The following is a 24893-nucleotide window of genomic DNA, read 5'->3' on the forward strand; positions in this document are numbered from 1 at the left end:
CAAGATAGTGAGCTTCAGGAACAGTTCTGCCAGAAGTACAGTACTGGATGTGTCAAACTTAAGAACAAGATTGTGTCAACTATTTCCCATTTCACAGTGTATATCAGGAGGCACAGACACCCAGACGCACGCACACACACACGCAACAAAAATAATTAGAACACAGGATAAAGAGCCAGGCAGGTGTAGTCTGTCAGTAAGTGTCTCATAAAGATCTCCTATAGCAGAGTGATGTCACGTGGGCGGTTTCTCCACAGACACTATTAGGGAATCCTTACTTGCAACGGTCCCATCAGTCGTAGGCACCAGATAAACAAAGCTTTGTCAATGTCAAGTTAGATAGTCACTGACAATCCATCCAAAAGTTTCTCCTCCAGAACTGTAAATGTATATCATATATTTGATCCTTCTTTCACTGTAGAGATTGACGACAAGAGAAGAGCATGATACTCGCATGGGATTTCCTCCTTTTCTCTATATATTTTCATCCCAAAACCTCTTGGAACCCCACCCCTCAGATACCCAAGACAGGTGGCGGTGTTTCTTAGAGGATGGAGAAATATGGCTAAAGACGGGCACCCATTGGCATCATATCCTGGTTTCACTAACCTCCTGTGTCCACCAAACCTATCATGGCTCTTCAACAGGACAAAACCAACGCCTTAACCAAACAGACTATTTACGTGAGTGAAAAGACCCTGAATGGTTTTCGTTCCAGTACCCAGAAAATAACTGTAGACTAGTTTAAACCAAGTTACCAAAAATGCCTTCACATTGTGTTCCATAGGGGTAGGTGGCGAAATGGTTTCCTTACACATGTTTAGACTCCCAGTTCTATCCTGCTTGCCGTGCTGAAACAACACAGGTTATATACAGTATACAGTAGGATTTGTCATTCAGTTTGTGATATGGTTCCAATAACGATGCTGTGGCGAGTTGCTTTCATGGGCAGGTACGGACTTTTGGACCAATGAGGGAGCAGAGGAGTGTCACTGTCACATAGTAGGGCTCCTCTGAGAGATGGTGGTGGTGTGGGGGAGGGAGGGGTGGGGTAGTAGTGGTTTGAGCACAAAATTGGCGAATGGACACAAACTGTGCTTGCCTGGTCATTGGCCTCTGTTCCCCTTCTGCCATGACTGGCAATAAACCTGGGGTGGGGGTAAGGGGGTTAGAGAGAGAGAGAGAAAGGGGGGTAAAAATGGAGTTGAGTAAACAAGGCACTCATGGTTGTTCACTGTCATTTCAGGATTACTTTGAATCTTGAACGCACTATGGACTTCAGAATAAGAATAATGAAAGCAACTTCACAAGTAAGATGAACATACAAACACTCATATTAATACAAGTGGTGTATAATGAACGCTAGCACAGTTTATGTAGAATAACTTTCAAGCAGGTCTCTCTATTAAAATAGACATCACCTCAACGAGAATAACCTGTATAAATATTGGTTAAATCAAATATCTTGTTTTAGTCATCCATATCTATTTTTGTATGCTAAAATGTTTACATTGAGTTCAAACCATATACAGTTGAAGTCGGAAGTTTACATACACTTATGTTGGAGTCATTAAAACTCGTTTTTCAAACACCTCACAAATTTCTTGTTAACAAACTATAGTTTTGGCAAGTCGGTCAGGACATCTACTTTGTGCATGACAAGTAATTTTTCCAACAATTGTTTAAGGACAGATTATTTCACTTACAATTCACTGTATCACAATTCCAGTGGGTCAGAAGTTTACATAGAGTAAGTTGCCTTTAAACAGCTTGGAAAATTCCAGAAAATGATGTCTTTAGAAGCCATGAAGCCAAAATTGTAGACCTCCACAAGTCTGGTTCATCCTTTGGAGCAATTTCCAAATGCCTGAAGGTACCACGTTCATCTGTACAAACAATAGTACGCAAGAATAAACACCATGGCTCCATTTCCTTTGGAGAAATGTCCTCTGGTCTGATGAAACAAAAATAGAACTGTTTGGCCATAATGACCATTGTTATGTTTGGAGGAAAAAGGGGGAGGCTTGCAAGCCGAAGAACACCATCCCAACCATGAAGCACGGGGGTGACAGCATTATGTTGTGGGGGGGGTGCTTTGCTGCAGGAGGGACTGGTGCACTTCACAAAATAGATGGCATCATGATGTGGATATATTGAAGCAACATCTCAAGACATCAGTCAGGAAGTTAAAGCTTGGTCGCAAATGGGTCTTCCAAATGGACAATGAGACCAAGCATACTTCCAAAGTTGTGGCAAAATGGCTTAAGGACTACAAAGTCAAGGCAGAACTGAAAAAGTTTGTGCGAGCAAGGTCTACAAACCTGACACCTTTACACCAGCTCTGTCAGAAGGAATGGGCCAATTGTGGGAAGCTTGTACAAGGCTACCCAAAACATTTGACCCAAGTTAACCAATTTAAAGGCAATGCTATCAAATACTAATTGAGTGTATGTAAACTTCTGACCCACTGGGGATGTGATTAAAGAAATACAAGCTGAAATAAATAATTCTCTCTACTATTATTCTGACATTTCACATTCTTAAAATAAAGTGGTGATCCTAACTGACCTAAGACAGGGAATTTTTACTAAGGATGTCAGGAATTGTGAAAAACTGAGTTTAAATATATTTGGCTAAGGTGTATATAAACTTCCGACTTCAATTGTAAATATGCCATAAATGTAAATGTATAATTCCACGTAATAAATTATCTGTCATGTCTGCACACTCGTATGTCTGTCTGTCTGTTTGGTTTGTATTTCTGGTATATCTGTATGGTCTGTCTCTCTGTCTGTCTGTCTGGCGTGTCTGTCGTGTCTGTCTGTCGTGTCTGTCTGAGTGCCAATTCACCGTAGCAATGGTAAACTTTTACACCCTAGATTGTCCATATGAATCTTTAATATGAGTCTGCAAAGAATTTCATGAATTTAAAGCCACCCGGAAAATTAATATTTATGATGCCCCCAATCCTCATTCTCTCCCTGTCTCTGGTAATTGTCTGTGATTCATTTTGTTTTCTCTGTGGAAGAAGGTAAATCCATCTTAGAATATAGACTGTGACACATAGGCGTGGAGATTCGGCAATATCACCCACTTTTACGACCATTGTCTTTTTCTAGGCTTGGTATTCACACAACCCTGCACTATGGACAAACAACATTGTTATTGTTACACATAAGAGGTATTTTCATGGAATAAATTAACAAAATAAGCAATCGGATAAATTGCAGTAGCCAATGTTTACCGTGAAACAAAACAAAGGTTCAGATACATTATGTTTCCCCAGTTCCGGTTTTCTGCGGTGGGGTGCTTGTTTCGGGGTGCTTGTTTGACTTAATACGGCTCTTTAGTTTTCTTTCCTTCTCAGTCCAAAAATAACTAAATCTCTCAACTCCACCTTGTATTCCCGAGTCCTCTTAAACAACGCAGCCATTTGAAGTAACATCATCCTTTGAAGTAGCCTCTTTGGGCTTTGTTAATTTGTAACCCTCTGCATTAGGTGACTTTGTACCACTATAGCTCCCTTTGATCTATCTTTTGGTCTTTTTTTTTGTTGCAAGCATCAAAGCCATTTTCTCACAGGAAAATGCAGCCACCAATTGTGTATATTCTATGTAAAAGAGAAAAATGTAAACCATGAGTAGGTGGGAGTTGTCCTTTACTATAAGCACCATGGGAGTTTGACCTTTTGAACTCCAGTGATTAGTTCGTATAGGGAGACGGTAACAGTCTCAGATGTGCAATTCTGCTTGCCCCACAGACTAGACAGCTGGAAGTGCATAAAATAAACAACACACACTTTGAGAGGATGGATGGAGCCAGACTCACCTACCCACTTAGTTCTTAACTCCTTACGATGGCTCCTTAGGCAAGGGCTAGAAAGAGGATCAAAAGAAAAGAAGAGGTTGAAAAGCAAAGAAACATCAGGACAGACAGCTCTCCTTTATCAAAGTATAAGCTATCATGCTTTTCTTTCCAGTAAAATGGCCAGGAGCATACAACATGTCTACTTTGAAGCAAAGACGGCAATACTAAGTTATATCTGAGGCTAGATGACAGAAACTTAAGGACTTATCAAATGTTGTACTTTTTCTGACCTTTAAACTATACACTACCAGGAAGTACTAGCAGGTAAGGTAGGTCCATATGGGTCTCTGAGCCATGGGTTCCTAAGGAACTTCCTTCCAGTGTCATATTAGAACAATTACAATATACTGTATGTCCAGTGAAAATCTATACTATAAGTCTATATTATAAATCTGTAGCAAAACAAAAATATTCATATATATATAAAAATACAATCATACAACTACGAAAAACAATCTATATCTACAAAACGATATGCTTACTGCAGGTTGTTTAATAGTAAAAGAGAACTTTTTCTTTCCATTTTACTCTAGTATTTTTTGTGTGTCTCGTTCATTCCCCAGAGCTAGAAAGCACTTGCTGTTGTTTCCTTCCCATTTTCGAAGAAACTCGTGACGGCATCTAAACTGGTAGAGGGAGCCGGGGGGGTGAGATACTTCTGAGGAGCTAATGGCTAAGCTGAGCATAATCAGGAAGCTAATGGGCTGTGCAGCCAGTCGAGGCCGTGGTGCAGTGGGAAGCGGTAACTGCCCCCTCCCGCAAGGTCCGAGCAAGGTCACCCCCCCATGTCTCTGTGGGGCACCCTGCGGGGGGTTTGCTACGCCAGTTGCCATGGCATTCCCCGGAGCCTCTCTGCTCTGCTGTTCTGAGCTCCTGCAGCAACAACGGGTACAGCTGGTATTCCACTGCCCACCCATCTATCGGCTGGTTGGTTGGCCATGTCTCTCTGTCTGTCAATGTTCTCTGTCGTGTCTGCCCACCTGCATGTCTGTCTTGTCGGTCTGTTCTGTCCGTCCGTCCATCTGGCGTGTCGGTCGTCTGTTGTGTCTGTCCGGGTGCCCTACCTATGTTATCAGAGAAACACTCCTCAGAGTGGTGCTGATCCATCGCACCTCTCTGGCAATGTCATCTAAATGCTAAATACTTCTACTGCATCTTTGAATCAAAACAAAAAAAGGGGCGAGAGGGGAAAAAAGCTTATAGTATCTATATTGAGCACAAGGTTTCTTGATTTTATTTATTTTTCTTCAGTTGAAGGCTGAATGCCTAGAACATTCTTTACTGGTGGTGTGTGAGAAGAATTCCAAGACCTTGCTATCTATTATAAAAGTACAAGAATCGAGGAGAAAGCAAAGTATTGATATACCTGACTTTGGCACTTTTCCATAATTTGCTGTGAAAGAAGCAACCCCCCTCCCCCCCACCCAAAAGGCGAATCATGATTGCCCTGGTACTTCAACAATAGAGTGGCCTTCTCTTGCTACCGCTCTTACAAATCGATTGTGGGGATACTAACTCAAGCTAAAGTGCTGAAGTGGCAGTGGTGCTAGCTTGGCACTATTAACTGCTCACCCTAATTAAAAGGCTAGTTGGGCCCAGAAGAGGAGAAGGTGTGGGAGAGACAGTGGACGGCACTACCGCTAGCCAAACAAACAGCTTAGCAATGTTCACAGGACAAGAAACCCATGGACATCACAGACAAAGTCCTCTCCTTAGGCTACAAAGAGATACAAAGAAAGATTGGGAGAGGGACAGACAAAGATAGAGATACAACAAATGTACTAATGAGTTTTTTTCACTAATTAGCTATGATTTTGTTTTACTTAACCCTGTCCCTGAGCTCCAGGGGCTGTATGTGTCAAGCGTCCAAGAAAGGGCTGATCCATGCAATCTTATTCATTATGATCTAAAAAAGAAAACGGATCCTAGATCTGTACTCATACACCGAGACACTTTGTGAATATAGGCCATTAGCTGTTCCATGGCTCAGCTGTTGTTGAAAAAGTATACTGATGCTAGTACTCTGAGGAGTTGGATCACAGAAATACATATTTTTCTTTTAAACCAGAACCTTAAAAAAAACATCTTCACTGTGCTGCTAACAGCTGTGCTTCTTCAACTGTCCCCTACCAGGCTCGACCCAACGATCCTCTGATCGCTAACACACGTGACCACCCACTTGACAACTTACAAAATATTCTGATTCAGCACCATTTGTGACATTTCTAGCTCTGGGGTGATTTTATCTGGTTCGATCTCACTCAGGTACATCTACAAATACTGCTACATAAAATCCAGGATTACTATCTGTTTACTCAAGTTAGAATGCTGTTCATCAACTACAGCTCAGCCTTCAACACCATAGTGCCATCCAAGCTCATCATTAAGCTCTGGCCCTGGGTCTGAAACACTCCCTGTGCAACTGGGTCCTGGACTTCCTGACAGGCCGACCCCAAGTGGTGAAGGTAGTCAACAGCACCTCCGCCACGCTGAACCTCAACACGGGGTCCCCACAGGGGTGCGTCTTCAGCGCCCTCCTGTATTCCTCGTTCACCCATGACTGCGCACATCTCCAACTCGACACAATACTGGAAGGCCTGATTACCTACAACGACGAGACAGCCGACAGCGCCTCAATGTCAACCAAATAAAGGAGCTGATTGAGGACTACAGGAGACAGCAGAGAAAGCACAACCCCATCCACATCAACGGGGCTGTAGTGGAGAGGGTCAAAAGTTTGTGATTAAACAGCTTCACCACTAGCTGTCTCCACCCAGTACCCTGACTTGAACCTCAAAACCTGTTACTTGACGGCTACCACCCAGTACTCTACCCTGCACCTTAGAGACTGCTGCCCAATGTACATTGAGTCATTCAACACTGGTCACTTTAATAATGTTTACATACTGTTTTACCAACTTTATATGTACACTGAACAAAAATATAAATACAACATCTTAAGTGTTGGTCTCATATTTCATGAGGTGAAATAAAATATCCCAGACATTTTTCATATGCACGAAAAGCTTATTTCTCTCAAATGTTGTGCACAAATTAGTTTACATCCCTGTTAGTGAGCATTTCTCCTTTGCCAAGATAATCCATACACCTGACAGGTGTGGCTGTCATATCAAGAAGATGATTAAACAGCTTGATCATTACACAGGCGCACCTTGTGCTGGAGACAATGAAAAGCCACTCTAAAATGGGCAGTTTTGTCACACAAGGTTTGAGGGAGCGTGTAATTGGCATCCTGACTGCAGGAATGTCCACTAGAGCTGTTGCCAGAGAATTTAATGTTAATTTCTCTACCATAAACTGGCCTCCAAAGTCATTTTAGAGTATTTGGCAGTACGTCCAACCGGCCTCACAACCGCAGACCACGTGTATGGTGTTGTGTGGGCGAGCAGTTTGCTGATGTCAACGTTGTGAACAGAGTGCCCCCTGGTGGCAGTGGGGTTATGGTATGGGCAGGCATAAGCTACGGACAACAAACAATTGCATTTTATTGATGGCAATTTGAATGCACAGAGATCCTCACACTCATTGTCGTACCATTCCTCCGCAGCCATCACCTCCTGTTTCAGCATAATGCACAGCCCCATGTCGCAAGGAACTGTACACAATTCCTACAATCTGAAAATGCCCCACTGGCATGCATATTCACCAGACATGTCACCCATTGAGCATGTTTGGGATGCTCTGGATCGATGTGTACAAAAGCGTGTTTCAGTTCCCACCATTATCCAGCAACTTTGCACAGCCATTGAAGAGGAGTGGGACAACATTCCCCAATCAACAGCCTGATGCGAAGGATATGTGTCACGCTGCATGAGGCAAATGGTGGTCACACCTGATATTGACTGGTTTTCTGCTCGACACCCCTACCTTAAAAAAAAGTCTGACCGACAGATGCATGCATGTATTGCCAGTCATGTGAAATCCATAGATTTGGGCCTAATTCATTTATTTCAATTGACTGATTTCCTTATATGAACTGTAACTCAGTAAAATCGTAGAAATTGTTGCGTTCATATTTTTGTTCACTATACAGTATTCTAGTCATGGCTCATCCTATATAACTAGTGCTATACACACCTTTTCAATTCACATACTGTCCATACACATCATTCACATATATGCAGTGCATTCGGAAAGTATTCAGACCCACATTTTATTACATTACAGCCCTACTCTAAAATGGATTAAATTGTCCCCCCTCCAATCAATCTACACACAATATACACAATAAAGCAAAAACAGGTTTTTAGAAATGTTTGCAAATTTATTACAAATAAAAAACCTTAATGACATTTACATAAATATTCAGACCCTTTACTCAGTGCTTTGTTGAAGCACTTTTGGCAGCGATTACAGCCTTGAGTCTTCTTGGGTATGAAGCTACTGTGATGTGGTAAGGTTGGACCCAGGTGCAGAGAAGAGACCAGGCGAGGAATCAGTAGTTAAGGATAAACATGATACTTTACTGAGAAACGGTAGTCGCAGGATCACAGTGCACTTGAAAAAAACAAACACTATGTCTCGAAAACTCACTCAGGAAACAACAGCACACGGTAAACAATTCAAGCTTCTACAAAAGGAAAACACCCCTCTTTTAACAGGTAAATCATAATGAGTAAATTGGACACAGCGGAGTGTCGTTAATGTCTCTAGGATGGTCTCTGCTGCCCTCTGGTGACAGGTGGAACCATGACAGCTACGCGCTTGGCACACCTGTATTTGGGGAGTTTCTCCCATTCTTCTCTGCAGATCTTCTCAAGCTCTGTAAGGTTGGATGGGGAGCGTCACTGCACAACTACACTGCTCAAAAAAACAAAGGGAACACTTAAACAACACAATGTAACTCCAAGTCAATCACACTTCTGTGAAATCAAACTGTCCACTTAGGAAGCAACACTGATTGACAATAAATTTCACATGCTGTTGTGCAAATGGAACAGACAACAGGTGGAAATTATAGGCAATTAGCAAGACACCCCCAATAAAGAAGTGGTTCTGCAGGTGGTGACCACAGACCACTTCTCAGTTCCTATGCTTCCTGGCTGATGTTTTGGTCACTTTTGAATGCTGGCGGTGCTTTCACTCTAGTGGTAGCATGAGACGGAGTCTACAACCCACACAAGTGGCTCAGGTAGTGCAGCTCATCCAGGATGGCACATCAATGCGAGTTGTGGCAAGAAGGTTTGCTGTGTCTGTCAGCGTAGTGTCCAGAGCATGGAGGCGCTACCAGGAGACAGGCCAGTACATCAGGAGACGTGAAGGAGGCCGTAGGATGGCAACAACCCAGCAGCAGGACCGCTACCTCCGCCTTTGTGCAAGGAGGAGCAGGAGGAGCACTGCCAGAGCCCTGCAAAATGACCTCCAGCAGGCCACAAATGTGCATGTGTCTGCTCAAACGGTCAGAAACAAACTCCATGAGGGTGGTAGTATGAGGTACCGACGTCCACAGGTGGGGGTTGTGCTTACAGCCCAACACCGTGCAGGACGTGTTCCTAGGCCGTCATTGTAAATAAGAATTTGTTCTTAACTGACTTGCCTAGTAAAATAAAGGTTAAAAAAAAAAATAATAATAATAAATAAATAAATAAAAATTGCCAGAGAACACCAAGATTGGCAAATTCGCCACTGGCGCCCTATGCTCTTCACAGATGAAAGCAGGTTCACACTGAGCACATGTGACAGAGTCTGGAGACGCCGTGGAGAACGTTCTGCTGCCTGCAACATCCTCAAGCATGACCGGTTTGGCGCCACCTCATCAGGAGCATGCCCAGGCGTTGTAGGGAGGTCATACAGGCACGTGGAGGCCACACACACTACTGAGCCTCATTTTGACTTGTTTTAAGGACATTACATCAACGTTGGATCAGCCTGTAGTGTGGTTTTCCACTTAAATTTTGAGTGTGACTCCAAATCCAGACCTCCATGGGTTGATACATTTGATTTTCATTGATCATTTTTGTGTGATTTTGTTGTCAGCACATTCAACTATGTAAAGAAAAAAGTATTTAATAAGAATATTTCATTCAGATCTAGGATGTGTTATTTTAGTGTTCCCTTTATTTTTTTGAGCAGTGTATTTTCAGGTCTCTCCAGAGATGTTCAATTTGGCTCAAGTCCATGCTCTGGCTGGGCCACTCAAGGACATTCAGAGACTTGTCCCGAAGCCACTCCTGTGTTGTCTTAGCTGTGTAAGTAGGGTTGTTGTCCTGTTGGAAGGTGAATCTTCACCCCAGGCTGAGGTCCTGAGTGCTCTGGTGCAGGTTTTCATCATGGACCTCTGTACCATGCTCCGTTCATCTTTCCTGACTAGTCTCCCAGTCCCTGCTGCCGAAAACATCCCCACAGCTGGTGACAGGTTTCCTCCAGATATGATGCTTGGCCTTCAGGCAAAAGAGTTCAATCTTGGTTTCATCAGACCAGAGAATCTTGTTTCTCATGGTCTGAGAGTCTTTAGGTGCCTTTTGGCAAACTCCGAGCGGGCTATTATGTGCCTTTTACTGAGGAGTGACTTCCGTCTGGCCACTCTACCAATAATGCCTGATTCATGGAGTGCTGCAGAGATGGGGTTCTTGGTAACCTCCCTGACCAAGGTCCTTCTCCCCCGATTGCTCAGTTTGGTTGGGCGGCCAGCTCTAGGAAGAGTCTTGGTGGTTCCAAACTTCTTCCATTTAAGAATGGAGGCCATGGTGTTCTTGGGGACCTTCAATGCTGCAGAATTTTTTTTGTACCCTTCCCCAGATCTGTGCCTCAACCCAATCATGTCTCGGAGCTCTACAGACAAATCCTTTGACCTCATGGCTTGGTTTTTGCACTGTTATGTAGTGTCAACTGTGGGACCTTATAGACAGGTGTACCTTTCCAAATCATGTCCAATCAATTGAATTTGCTACAGGTGGACTCCAATCAAGTTGTAGAAACATCTCAAGGATGATCAATGGAAACAGGATGCACCTGAGCTCAATTTAGAGTCTTATGGCAAAAGGTCTGAATAGTTATGTAAATAAGGTATTTCTGTTCTAAAATGTTTAACATTTGCAAAAATGTTTAAAAAAAACTATTGTGTGTAGATTGACGAGGAAAACAAATAATTGAATCAATTTTAGAATAAGGCTGTAACGTAACAAAATGTGGAAAAGGGGAAGGGGGTCTGAATACTTTACGAATGCACAGTATATTATTTATATTCCGGACTCAGATCCGGAAGCAAATTTCCTACATTTCTATCCCTTTTGCCTTGTGATTTTGTACTGTGTATTTACAGTACATACTATGTTCTCTGCATAGCTCATTCTAATATTTATACTATTGAACATTGCATTTTATTTACACTGTTCATTTATGTAAATACTGGATTCTTGACATAGCTGACTCTAATATATCTACTGCTGAACATATCATTCTTAGTATATCTGCTGCTGGACATATCATTCTTAGTATATCTACTGCTGAACATATCATTCTTAGTATATCTGCAGCTGAACATATCATTCTTAGTATATCTGCTGAACATATCATTCTTAGTATATCTACTGCTGAACATATCATTCTTAGTATATCTGCTGCTGAACATATCATTCTTAGTATATCGACTGCTGAACATATCATTCTTAGTATATCTGCTGCTGAACATATCATTCTTAGTATATCTACTGCTGAACATATCATTCTTAGTATATCTACTGCTGAACATATCATTCTTAGTATATCTACTGCTGAACATATCATTCTTAGTATATCTGCTGCTGAACATATCATTCTTAGTATATCTGCTGCTGAACATATCATTCTTAGTATATCTGCTGCTGAACATATCATTCTTAGTATATCTGCTGCTGAACATATCATTCTTAGTATATCTACTGCTGAACATATCATTCTTAGTATATTTGCTGCTGAACATATCATTCTTAGTATATCTACTGCTGAACATATCATTCTTAGTATATCTGCTGCTGAACATATCATTCTTAATATATCTGTTGCTGAACATATCATTCTTAGTATATCTGCTGCTGAACATATCATTCTTAGTATATCTACTGCTGAACATATCATTCTTAGTATATCTGCTGCTTAACATATCATTCTTAGTATATCTGCTGCTGAACATATCATTCTTAGTATATCTACTGCTGAACATATCATTCTTAGTATATCTGCTGCTGAATATATCATTCTTAGTATATCTACTGCTGAACATATCATTCTTAGTATATCTGCTGCTGAACATATCATTCTTAGTATATCAGCTGAACATATCATTCTTAGTATATCTACTGCTGAACATATCATTCTTAGTATATCTGCTGCTGAACATATCATTCTTAGTATATCTACTGCTGAACATATCATTCTTAGTATATCTGCTGCTGAACATATCATTCTTAGTATATCTACTGCTGAACATATCATTCTTAGTATATCTATTGCTGAACATATCATTCTTAGTATATCTACTGCTGAACATATCATTCTTAGTATATCTGCTGCTGAACATATCATTCTTAGTATATCTGCTGCTGAACATATCATTCTTAGTATATCTGCTGCTGAACATATCATTCTTAGTATATCTACTGCTGAACATATCATTCTTAGTATATTTGCTGCTGAACATATCATTCTTAGTATATCTACTGCTGAACATATCATTCTTAGTATATGTGCTGCTGAACATATCATTCTTAGTATATATACTGCTGAACATATCATTCTTAGTATATCTGCTGCTTAACATATCATTCTTAGTATATCTACTGCTGAACATATAATTCTTAGTATATCTACTGCTGAACATATCATTCTTAGTATATCTGCTGCTGAACATATCATTCTTAGTATATCTGCTGCTGAACATATCATTCTTAGTATATCTGCTGCTGAACATATGATTCTTAGTATATCTACTGCTGAACATATCATTCTTAGTATATTTGCTGCTGAACATATCATTCTTAGTATATCTACTGCTGAACATATCATTCTTAGTATATCTGCTGCTGAACATATCATTCTTAATATATCTGTTGCTGAACATATCATTCTTAGTATATCTGCTGCTGAACATATCATTCTTAGTATATATACTGCTGAACATATCATTCTTAGTATATCTGCTCTAAATGAATCCGTTGTATATACATATAGATTGCATATAGATTACTGTTACAGTGCTATTTGGGTTGTTAATTGGATTCGTTTTGACATTTCTTAATTTCTTTCTTTTAACTTTTTGTATTATGTGTGTATTGTTTTGTATTGCTAGGTATTACTACACTGTTGGAGCTAGAAACACAAGCATTTCACTGCCCTGGAGATAACGTCAGCAAATCTGTGTATGTGACCAATACACTTTGATTTGAAGTACCTCTGACAGCATGGTTGCATACTGCGTAGGGGTATACTGCACCAGAGTTGGGGCAGCACTATATTAACACCCGTGGCGACCTGTCATTCAGGGCAGAGCCACAGCTGTTTTGGGCCCCACCTGTTTAGTTCTGAGATAATAAAGCCGCATACAAACATGATCTCTTTCTTGAGTAAGGCAGCTTCAAAATGCAGGTGTTTCAGCCAAGCTCAGTGCTTTCTGTGGTGGAGGGGCAGCCAGCAAAAGCACAGAGCGTAGGCGTTGGTAATCTTTTCTAGTTGTGGTTCGGTCTTCTGCTACTCATGGGGACATTACGTCACCGCAGAATCTACAGGGAGAGCTAGGCAGTTCAAGCCCCCTTGGGTGCTGCCATAAATGTACAGTATAAGTGTTGGTCCAAGAAGACTCAAGGTCATTGGCCACAGATAAAATGATGTCAAATCACGGTATATCTAGCTTTGATTGGACATCACACTTTCAAAACCTAGAAAGCTAGCTAGACAAGCAGTCGACATCATGAATCACGTCGACAATCTACAGGCACATTTTCAACAATGATTGGTGTGGAAGGAATCAGTGGCTAACTGCATGCATTGCAAAGCAATCACTATTTTGCTTTCCCTGCCTGCTATTCAGTGGTGTGTGGTCCAAGTCTGGGTTTAAGGGTTTAAAACATCAGAAAGGGTCTCTTTTCCAAGCTTAAAATGACAAACATTCACACGCAACACCATGGGCCAGAAAAGGTTGAATACAATAGCCATGCTATCTGTCATGTACTGTCATGTTGTCTTGTCTCTGTCCTTTCCCTTCACCCTGTCTCCCTCTGCTGGTCGTGTTAGGTTACCTTTTCTCCCCCGCTTTCCCCCAGCTGTCCCTTGTCTCCTCTAACTACCCATTCACCCCGTTCCCCACCTGTTCCCTTTTTCCCTCTGATTAGGTCCCTATATCTCTCTCTGTTTCTGCTCCTGTCCTTGTCGGATTCTTGTTTGTTTGTGTCATTCATGCCTGAACCAGACTGTCGTCATGTTTGCTGTAACCTTGTCCTGTCCTGTCGGAATCTGCCGGTCCATCTGAGCCTACCTATGTTTGGTAATTAAAGAAGCTCTGTTTAAGTTGATTCGCTTTTGGGTCCTCATTCACGCACCGTAACACTATCAATCTAGCATGACTTCATCCAGAGAATGCCAGACTTTGAAGACACAAGAAGGACCTTCCTGTTCAAGTGAGCACAGCACAACAACGGTGAGTCCCTAAAGGGATATACTCTATGTATACTGTAGCTAAGAAAGTAATACTAAGTGTATATTGTGTAGTAAGCTGTTAGTAGCCCATGTGTCTCACCTTAAGATTTTGGTCCCTCTCCCCCTCAGAACATAGCCTACTGTTCTGACTTGGTGGTGCACATGTAGCCTATAGCCTGTTTTTAGGGAGCTTTCATTGTCTGCTTATAGAAAACTGTAAGAACATCCCATGTTCTGACTTCTAGGCATATCGACTACCTCGCTCAAATGTCTTAATAGAAATTACAGCACGCCTCTTATACGCTCATCGTTCCCTTATGCCATAGTTTGTACATCTCAATTGTTATGTGTGTGTATATATATATATATATATATAGGTATATATCTCATTAGGATTTTATTAATAATTTTAGGCAATGTTGGAATGATGCATTTAATTGGTTTTGCTTACTTTGTGTATTATAATTTAACTCGTGCTTTTCCACACGAGGAAGGGATACTATATAATGTTGTTGGGTCTGTAACCATGAGGAGGGGATACTATATAATGTTGTTGGGTCTGTGACCATGAGGAGGGGATACTATATAATGTTGTTGGGTCTGTAACCATGCGGAGGGATACTATATAATGTTGTTGGGTCTGTAACCATGAGGAGGGGATACTATATAATGTTGTTGGGTCTGTAACCATGAGGAGGGATACTATATAATGTTGTTGGGTCTGTAACCATGAGGAGGGGATACTATATAATGTTGTTGGGTCTGTAACCATGAGGAGGGGATACTATATAATGTTGTTGGGTCTGTGACCATGAGGAGGGGATACTATATAATGTTGTTGGGTCTGTAACCATGAGGAGGGGATACTATATAATGTTGTTGGGTCTGTAATCATGAGGAGGGATACTATATAATGTTGTTGGGTCTGTAACCATGAGGAAGGGATACTATATAATGTTGTTGGGTCTGTAACCATGAGGAGGGGATACTATATATATATTTTTTTAACTAGGCAAGTCAGTTAAGAACAAATTCTTATTTTCAATGATGGCCCAGGAACAGTGGGTTAACTGCCTGTTCAGGGGTAGATGACAGATTTGTACCTTGTCAGCTCGGGGGTTTGAACTTGCAACCTTCCGGTTACTCGTCCAAAGCTCTAACCACTAGGCTACCCTGCCGCCCCATAATGTTGTTCGGTCTGTAACCATGAGGAGGGGATACTATTGTCACGTCCTGACCTTAGTTCCTTTTTTATGTCTCTATTTTGGTTTGGTCAGGGCGTGAGTTGGGGTGGGCATTCTATGTTTTTCATTCTATGTTTTGTTCTGTGTGTTGTATTTCTATGTGTTTGGCCTGGTATGGTTCCCAATCAGAGGCAGCTGTCAATCGTTGTCTCTGATTGAGAACCATACTTAGGTAGCCTTTTCCCACCTGTGTCTGTGGGTAGTTGTTTTCTGTTTTTGTATATTGTACCAGACAGAACTGTTTCGGTTTTATTCATTCTCTTTTGTTGTTTTTCCATTCAGTGTTCAATTCATAATAAAATATGAACATGTACCACGCTGCACCTTGGTTCTCACCTTCTTCAACCACGACAGCCGTTATAGAACTACCCACCACCAAAGGACCAAGCAGCGTGTAATGGACTCCTGGACATGGGAGGAAATATCGGACGGCAATGGACCCTGGGCACAGCCGGGAGAGTATCGCCGTCAGAAAGAGGAGCTGGAGGCAGCTAGAGCGGAGAGGCGACACTACGAGGAATTGGATCGAGGTAACGTGCACGAGAGGCAGCCCCAGAAATTTGCTTTGGGGGGGGGGGGGGGGGGGGGGGGGGGGGGGGAGAGATTGGCGAAGTCAGGTAGGAGACCTGAGCCAAATCCCCGTGCTTACCGTGGCGAGAGAGTGAACGGGCAGGTACCGTGTTATGCGGTGAAGCACACGGTGTCCCCAGTGCGCACGCATAGCCCGGTGCGCTACATCACAGCTCCTCGAATCGGCCGGGCTAGAGTGGGCATCGAGCCAGGAGGGATGAAGCCGGCCCAGCGCCCAGTGGGGCCTGTTCCAACTCTCCGCACTTGCCGGGCTACAGGGGGTATCCAGCCAGGACGGGTTGTGCAGGCTCGTTGCTCGAGACCTCCAGTGCGCCTCCACGGACCAGTGCATCCGGTGCCTCGGCAAAGGAAGTGGCCGCCCTCCTGTCCGGAGCTGCCAGAGCCGCCCGTCTGTCCGGAGCTGCCAGAGCCGCCCGTCAGTCCGGAGCTGCACGTCAGTCCAGAGGCGCCAGAGCTGCCTGTCTGTCCGGAGCTGCCAGAGCCGCCCGTCAGTCCGGAGCTGCCAGAGCCGCCTGTCAGTCCAGAGGCGCCAGAGCCGCCCGTCAGTCCAGAGGCGCCAGAGCCGCTCGTCAGTCCGGAGGCGCTTGTCGGGCCGGAGGCGCCAGAGCCGCCCGTCAGTCCGGAGGCACCCGTCAGTCCAGAGGGGATACTATATAATGTTGTTGGGTCTGTAACCATGTTTGCCAGTGACAGTCTCTTCCCATTCCAATTATGATTATTTTTTAAACAAAAGGTACAGTAATAGAACCATGTAATTCCAGTTGATATTGCGAGGGCTGTTTTGTTTGTGTTTGTATATTGTCTATAAAAGTGGATCCTCGTGATTGTATATTCCTTAGTTTTTAGACCACATACGCCTAAAAAAAACACTTGAAATTGTAGGCTAACAACATCTTTCTCTCTCTCTCTCTCTCTCTCTCTCTCTCTCTCTCGCTCGGTGTGTGCGGTGACTTAAAGAAGAGTAAAGTTAAATTCCGCAAGATGTTGAGCCCTTATCTGAACTTCTGTCGGTGTCCATTTTGAAAGTGCTGAATGAATAGGCCTCCCTCGTTGCAGATCGTTTGCGTGCACTTGCTTATACTTACAGCTAAGTGTTAATGATACAACAAACAAACATTATGAATTTACTGAACATAAAACAAAATAATGTTTGTGTATGGTGCAAAAAGTCATAGCTCATGTCGGCATTCATCATTATTCTTATCGAGTTCCACAAATCCACAAGGAGTCAGTAGAAACCATATTTATTTCAGCATGTCAGCCATATCAGCTATGTTTTTTTAAAATGGCAGTAAATGAGGCTGAATGATCTATTATGCTGCCAGACAAGGCTCTGCTGATTTCCAGGTGTAGCAGTGGTAAGGATTCACTCCACGGTGCTGAAAATAAATCTTTGGAACAGCTTTATGTAGGCCCTAACAGTTTATGGGCACCGTTTGTCACCGTTATAGTGTTGTTAGTGTTGTGTCGTGGCTTTGCTGGCATGCATACATTTTTTGGTTCAGTTTGTCCCACCAAGATGTACAGTACATGCTAAAATCGCCACTGATTAACACTAGCGGTAGTTCAGACGAGGACACCATTCTCACCCTCATAGTTCCCCCAGCCATTGTAGACACTGCAGGCACTTTGCCATCACAGCGATGACTAAAAAACCCTATTCCTTCACCAACCCCCCCTCCTCCCGCATCAAAAGTGGACTGCACTGCACAGTGATGTGCTAGCGTCCCAGGGTGGCCTTCAGCGGGTTGGATTATTCATTTAAAGACTCATCCAGCTCTGAGCAACTAACAACCAGTACAGCTACTATTATTCAGCCCCCAAATACACAACATGCCAGAGAGCATGCTATCAGACCAAGTCGTGGAAAACGCACGCCCGCACGCACATTTGATCTCACATCCAAAATGCTGGAATATATCAATGAAACGTTTTAGCTTCACTGTCCAAATAAATACATAGGGGAGTGTATGCATAGCGATCAGTGTTGGAAAACAATTCTCAATTGAGTAAAAGTAAAGATACGTTAATAGAAAATGACACGTAAAAGTCACCCAGTAAAATACTACTTGATTAAAAGTATTTGGTTTTAAATATACTTAAGTATCAAAAGTAAATGTAATTGCTTAAGTATACTTAAGTATCAAAAGTAAAAGTATAATTCGTTACAAATTCCTTATATTAAGCAAACCAGATGGCACAATTTTCTTGTTTTTAACTTATGGATAGCCAGGGGCACACTCCAACACTAAGACGCCATTCACAAATAAAGCATTTGTGTTTACTGAGTTGGGCAGATCAGAGACAGTAGAGATGACCACGGATGTTCTCTTGATAGGTGTGTGAATTTGACAATTTTCCTGTCCTGCTAAGCATTCAAAATGTAACGAGTACGTATGGGTGTCAGGGAAAATGCATGGAGTAAAAATAACGTTATTTTCTTTAGGAATGTAGTGAAGTAAAAGTTGTCAAAAATATAAATAGTAAAGGGGTGTAAAGTAAAGATACACAACAAAATGACTTCAGTAGTACTTCAAAGTATTTTCTATTTAAGTACTTTACACCACTGATAGCAATGGAGACTGAATATGTATCGTCATAACCTAGAATGATCATGCCACTGGACATACTATTGGGGGTACCAACTGTGACTAAATGATGTGTAGTCAAATCAAATTTTATTTGTCACATGCGCCCAATACAACCGTGAAATGCTTTCTAACGAGCCCTTAACCATCAACGCAGTAAAAAAATAAAAAATAGGGGCTCAGGAAATATTGACTAAATAAACTAAAGTAAAAAAATAAAAGAGTAACAATAAAATAACAACAACGAGGCTATATACAGGGTGTACCGGTACCGAGTCAATGTGCGGGGGTACAGGTTAGTCAAGTTAATTGAGGTAATATGTACATGTAGATAGGGGTAAAGTGACTATGCATCGATAATAAACAGCGAGTAGCAGCAGTGTAAAAAAAGGTGGGGGGGGGGGTCAAAGCTAATAGTCTGTCTAGTCATTTGATAATCTGTTTTTTGGTCCAAGACTTGGCGCTCTGGTACCACTTGCCATGCAATATAGAGGTCCTGGATGGCAGGAAGCTTGGCCCCAGTGATGTACTTGGCCGAATGCCATACCCTCTGTAGCGCCTGGCGGTCGGAGGCCGAGCAGTTATCATACCAGGCGGTGATGCAACCAGTCAGGATGCGCTCGATGGTGCAGCTGTAAAACCTTTTGAGGATCTAAGGACCCATGCCACATCTCCTTTGTCTTGGTCACGTTGAGGGAAAGGTTGTTGTCCTGGCACCACACTGCCAGGTCTCTGATGTCCTCCCTATAGGCTGTCTCATCGTTGTGTCGTCAGCAAACTTAATGATGGTGTTGGAGTTGTGCTTGGCGATGCAGTCATGGGTGAACAGGGAGTACAGGAGGGGACTAAGCACGCACCCCTGAGGGGCCCCCATGTTGAGAATCAGCGTGACAGATGTGTTGTTGCCTACCCTTACTACCTGGGGACGGCCCTTCAGGAAGTCCAGGATCCAGTTGCAGAAGAAGGTGTTTAGTCCCAGGGTCCTTAGCTTATTGATAAGCTTTGAGGGCACTATGGTGTTGAACGCTGAGCTTTAGTCAATGAATAGCATTCACACATAGGTGTTCATTTTGTCCAGGTGGGAAAGGGCAGTGTGGAGTGCAATAGAGATTGTGTCATCTATTGATCTGTTTGGGCGGTAAGCGAATTGGAGTGGGTCTAGGGTTTCTGGGATGATGGTGTTGATGTGAGCCAAGACCAGCCTTTCAGTAGTAGGGTCAGTAGTCATTTAGGCAGGTTACTTTGGTGTTCTTGGGCACAGGGACTATGGTGGTCTGTTTGAAACATGTAGGTATTACATACTCGGTCAAGGAGTTTGAAAATGTCAGTGAAGACACTTGCCAGTTTGTTCTCGCATGTTCTCGGTACACATCCTGGTAATCCGTCTGGCCCTGCAGCCTTGGGAATGTTGACCTGTTTAAAGGTTTTACACACATCGGCTATGGAGAGTGTGATCAAACAGTCGTCCGGAATAGCTGGCACTCTCATGCATGCTTCAGTGTTGCTTGCCTCAAAGCGTGCATAAGTAATTTAGCTTGTCTGGAAGGCTCGTGCCACTGGGCAGCTCGCGGCTGGGCTTCCCTTTGTAGTCTGTAATAGTTTGCAGGCCCAGCCACAACCGACAAGCATCGGATCTGGTGTAGTAGAAGTAAAGGTGGTCTAGAGTTTTTTTCCCCTCTGGTTGCACATGTGACATGCTGGCAGAAATTAGGTAAAAGGGATTTAAGTTTCCCTGCATTAAAGTCCCTGGCCACTAGGAGCACCGCCTCTGGATGAGCATTTTCTTGTTTGCTTATGGCGGCATTGAGTGCGGTCTTAATGCCAGCATTGGTTTGTGGTGGTAAATAGACAGCTACGAAAAATATAGATGAAAATTCTCTTGGTAAATAGTGTGGTCTACAGCTTATCATGAGATACTCTACCTCAGGCGAGCGTAACATCAAGACTTCCTAAATATTAGATTTCCCTCACCAGCTGTTATTGACAAAGATACACAGATCGCCACCCCTTGTCTTACCGGAGGCAGCTGTTCTGTCTTGCTGATGCACGGAAAACCCAGCCAACTATACGTATATATCCATGTCATCGTTCAGCCACAACTCGGTGAAACATAAGACATTACAGTTTAATGTCCTGTTTGTAGGATAGTCTTGAACGGAGCGCATCCAGTTTTTTCTCCAATGATTGCACGTTGGCCAATAAGACGGATGGTAGAGGCGAGTTACTCACTCGCCGACAAATGATTACGTCCCCTCTATCGGCATCTCTTCTTCATGCGAATGACAGGGATTTGGACCTTCAAGTCCGACTTGTTAAAGCAAAAATCTTTGTCCAGTTCGAGGTGAACAATCCTTTCCTACTCAACACAATCCAGACCATCAGAAACCCCATTTTCGAGAGCATCCATAGACATTCTACCTAGATGTTACGCCTCAACAGTACACAATATATCCCAGGTCTGCTACTTTTACAGCCGACAGTCTGCAGAGGAAAACGGAGCTGATTAAAACAAAAACGACAGTTCAAAGAGTAGGCAATGACAGAAGTTGAAATGGGAAACGGACGGAAAGTGCTTTAAGTGACAAGGGAAAAGAGTGTGTTCAGAGAGGGTCTCTGACAGGAACAAGAGGAGTAAACATACGCCGAGGAGAAAAGAAAAGGGACAAATGTATGAATTTATAGAGTGTGGCAGCACAAGAGAAGTCACTTTATTTATTCTTACAGGGGGCTGTGCCCAGGGACACATCAGTTACTGTGGATGAAGTCATGAAATCCACAGCACTGGCTCTTAAAATGGAGCCAAAACTTAAAAGGCCATTGTAATGTCAATGAGAAGAGGGAACAATAGCGGAATCATATTGAAATGATTTCAACAGTCATTCTTTCATTCTTTGTAATCTTTCTTTCTACATTTTTTTCTTCCATCTATCCATACTTCCACTTCTATTTCTCTTTCCTGTTTCCACACACTATTCCTCTCCTCTCCATGTGCTGATTCAAGCATATATTTACAGATAATGATTAGTTACTCCGTATACAACTGGAGAGGAAATCAATACATTTACAATCAACGTACTAGAGTATCAACAACAGCCTGTATGAAATCCAAAGGGAAATCCATGGGCTTTTGCCTTTGAGCTCGTCTGAAGTCTGTCTGCTCCAATTTTGAGCAGGGGATATCAAAGCAACTTTGGGCATTAAGAAACGAGGCATGCTGGTTTACGTAGTCACCGCCATTAAACCATGTTTTACGAAATGGTTCGACGTATTTTAGTTGGTCAGATTAATCAGATTAATCAAAGTCCAAGATTCAACAGCAACACTTTTTAATGCATAGGCTTGTCAAAATATGGCTAGTTTCCTGGACCCGAATGAAGTCTAACGCTTTACGAAAAAACAAGCTCAATGGATAATCTTCATTGAGAGTGCTTATTAGTTCAGGTTCCGGGAAATGGGTCCTTGGTGTCGACAAGCATTTAGTGCTGGCTAACAACATGAGGGAGAGGGAACGGTTGGCAGAAGAACAAAAATGTGCTAAATGTGATGCAAGTCTCTATGACCCATTGGGTCATCCTGTGTGTGCTGTTTCGTTTGTAGAGTGCTAGCAATTTCATCCAAAATGCATGACTGCAACTTCCTCTAGCCCTTACGACATCCCAACACACATTTCCACCAGCATCTATTCTTATATTCTCCCTTAAATGAAATAACACTACTTACAGTAATAATAAAAGTCTAAAATAAAATATGTATAGTTAGCATTATTCTAATTAGTGTCCTCAAATATTATACAATACACACAGCTTGTCCAATAATAACTTGTCCAATGGCTACATTTAGAAAGGGTTGCAGGTGCAGGGGGGAGTGTATGTGACAGCCGACACGCCCACCTGCCACACACACACACTTTGCTTGGCTGCATGCCCAACTGTAGCCTGTGTCACTCCTGCTCTCTGCCTAGCTCTCTTGTCCCTCTCCATCCTAGTCTGTTCAGCCCTAGTTACGTGTATTTCTCATTTGCATCCATCTTGAGCATCCTTCCTCCGTATTGTGGTCTGTCAGTCAGTGGCTCTGCTCTTCATCCAAGGCATCATCATCAATACACAATAATATTACATTCACAAATCGGGTCCTTCAACAGCTAATGGACAAAACATACTGTATGTATAATCTGCATTTTCAGCCAATGACAAACATCAAACTGTCAAACCCAGATGATGTAGCGATGAGAGTGAAATGTGTAGCAGCTGCTTGCACCTCCCAGACAGACAATAATACACACACTGAAACCTAGCTGACATGATGCAGTCACTGGATGACCTTTCACCCTACGTACCTGACAATGAGGACAGCACTGGATCTCTCCATGTACACAAGCATGCAAGCAGGCAGGCAGGCAGGCAGGCAGGCAGGCAGGCAGGCAGGCAGGCAGGCAGGCAGGCAGGCAGGCAGGCAGGCATGCAAGCAAAAAAGCTAAAAAGCTTATAAATGCCCCCTCTCTCCATCCCTGTTCCAAAGCTAATGGCAGTTGTATGTTTCAATATGACTCCATACATGACTCTGTGAGGCTACATCTTACCGTGACTGTCTTGATACGGCCACTGCCTTTGGTACAGGTCCAGCCAGAGCGGTTGAAGAGGAGGCCACACACCTCCCCCTCCAAGCAGGGCGCCATCTCACACCACTGTCTGCCCCTCACGATACGCGCTGAGGGGACAAAGAGAAAAGAAGAGAAAGAGAGAGAGAAAGAGAGAAGGGGGGGGGGGGTGGAGAAAGAGAGTTAGAACCTAGGTTGAATTAGCTACTGTCATCAACCTTTTAAAGTCACACTTTATTTCAAGTGCATTTGAACACAAATGGCTTGATGTGTAGTGACACTGTCAAACGTGCTATACAGACATACAGTTTACTGTATATTAGCTCACTATGCTAATCGGTAGATGCTAGTGCTTTGTCACGGACTATGTTTCAATAACCAATGACAAGCCATACCAAAATGGTCTTCAATGAGAGAGAGAAAGAGAGTGAGAGATAGATAGATACAGTGCATTCTGAACATTTTCAGAGCCCTTGACTTTTTCCACATTTTGTTAAGCTACAGCCTTATTCTAAAATGTATTACATTTTCCTCATCAATCTACACACAATACCTCATAATGAAAAGCAAAAATAGTTTACATTTTTTGGGAAATTTATAACAAATAAAAAAGTTGAAGTATTCAGACCCTTTACTCAGTACTTTGTTGAAGCACCTGTGGCAGCGATTTGAGCCTTGAGTCTTCCTGGGTATAGTTTGTTCCATTATTCTCTGCAGATCCCCTCAAGCTCTGTCAGGTTGGATGGGGAGCGACGCTGCACATCTATTTTCAGGTCTCTCCAGGGACCTCTCCAAGGACATTCAGAGACTTGTCCCGAAGCCACTTCTGCGTTGTCTTGGCTGTGTGCTTAGGGTCGTTGTCCTGTTGGAAGGTGAACCGTCGCCCCAGTTTGAGGTCCTGAGCGCTCTGGAGCAGGATCTCTGTACTTTGCGCTGTTCAGCTTTCCCTCAATCCTGACGAGTCTCCCAGTCCCTGCATCTGAAAAACATCCCCACAGCATGATGCTGCCACCACCATGCTTCACTGTAGGGATGATGCCAGGTTTCCTCCAGACGTGATTCTTGACATTCAGGCCAAAGAGTTCAATCTTGATTTCATCAGACCAGAGAATCTTGTTTCTCATGGTCTGAGAGTCTTTAGATGCTGTCATATGCGTTTAACGATGAGTGGCTTACGTCTGGTCAATATACCATAATGGCCTGATTGGTGGAATGCTGCAGAAATGGTTGTCCTTCTGGAAGAGTCTCCCATCTCCATAGAGGAACTCAGAGTGACCATCGGGTTCTTGGTTCCTCCCTGAACAAGGCCCTTCTCCCCTGAATACTCAGTTTGGCTGGGTGGCCAGCTCTGGGAAGAGTCTTGGTGGTTCTAAACTT

At 42.8% G+C, this 24893-nt stretch overlaps 1 protein-coding gene across 2 annotated transcripts in view; it reads right to left on the minus strand.

Moving 5' to 3' along the window:
* Positions 1-1068: 1068 nt before the first annotated feature.
* The window catches only part of LOC139417256 (TAFA chemokine like family member 5, like), a 40455-nt gene continuing 16630 nt past the window's right edge, over positions 1069-24893 (minus strand). Inside the window, exons 3-5 of one of the 2 annotated variants that reach the window (XM_071166513.1) lie at positions 23499-23626; positions 3833-3875; positions 1069-1148 (exon numbers count right to left, since the gene is read on the minus strand). In XM_071166513.1, the coding sequence (XP_071022614.1) occupies positions 3852-3875; positions 23499-23626 (152 nt within the window). In that variant the 3' untranslated portion in view covers positions 1069-1148; positions 3833-3851. Of the gene's footprint in view, positions 1149-3828; positions 3876-23498; positions 23627-24893 lie in introns of both variants that reach the window. The other variant, XM_071166512.1, reaches the window with a different exon arrangement.

The sequence above is a fragment of the Oncorhynchus clarkii genome, chromosome 9, assembly GCF_045791955.1.
Source record: "Oncorhynchus clarkii lewisi isolate Uvic-CL-2024 chromosome 9, UVic_Ocla_1.0, whole genome shotgun sequence".
Classification (NCBI taxonomy): domain Eukaryota; kingdom Metazoa; phylum Chordata; class Actinopteri; order Salmoniformes; family Salmonidae; genus Oncorhynchus; species Oncorhynchus clarkii.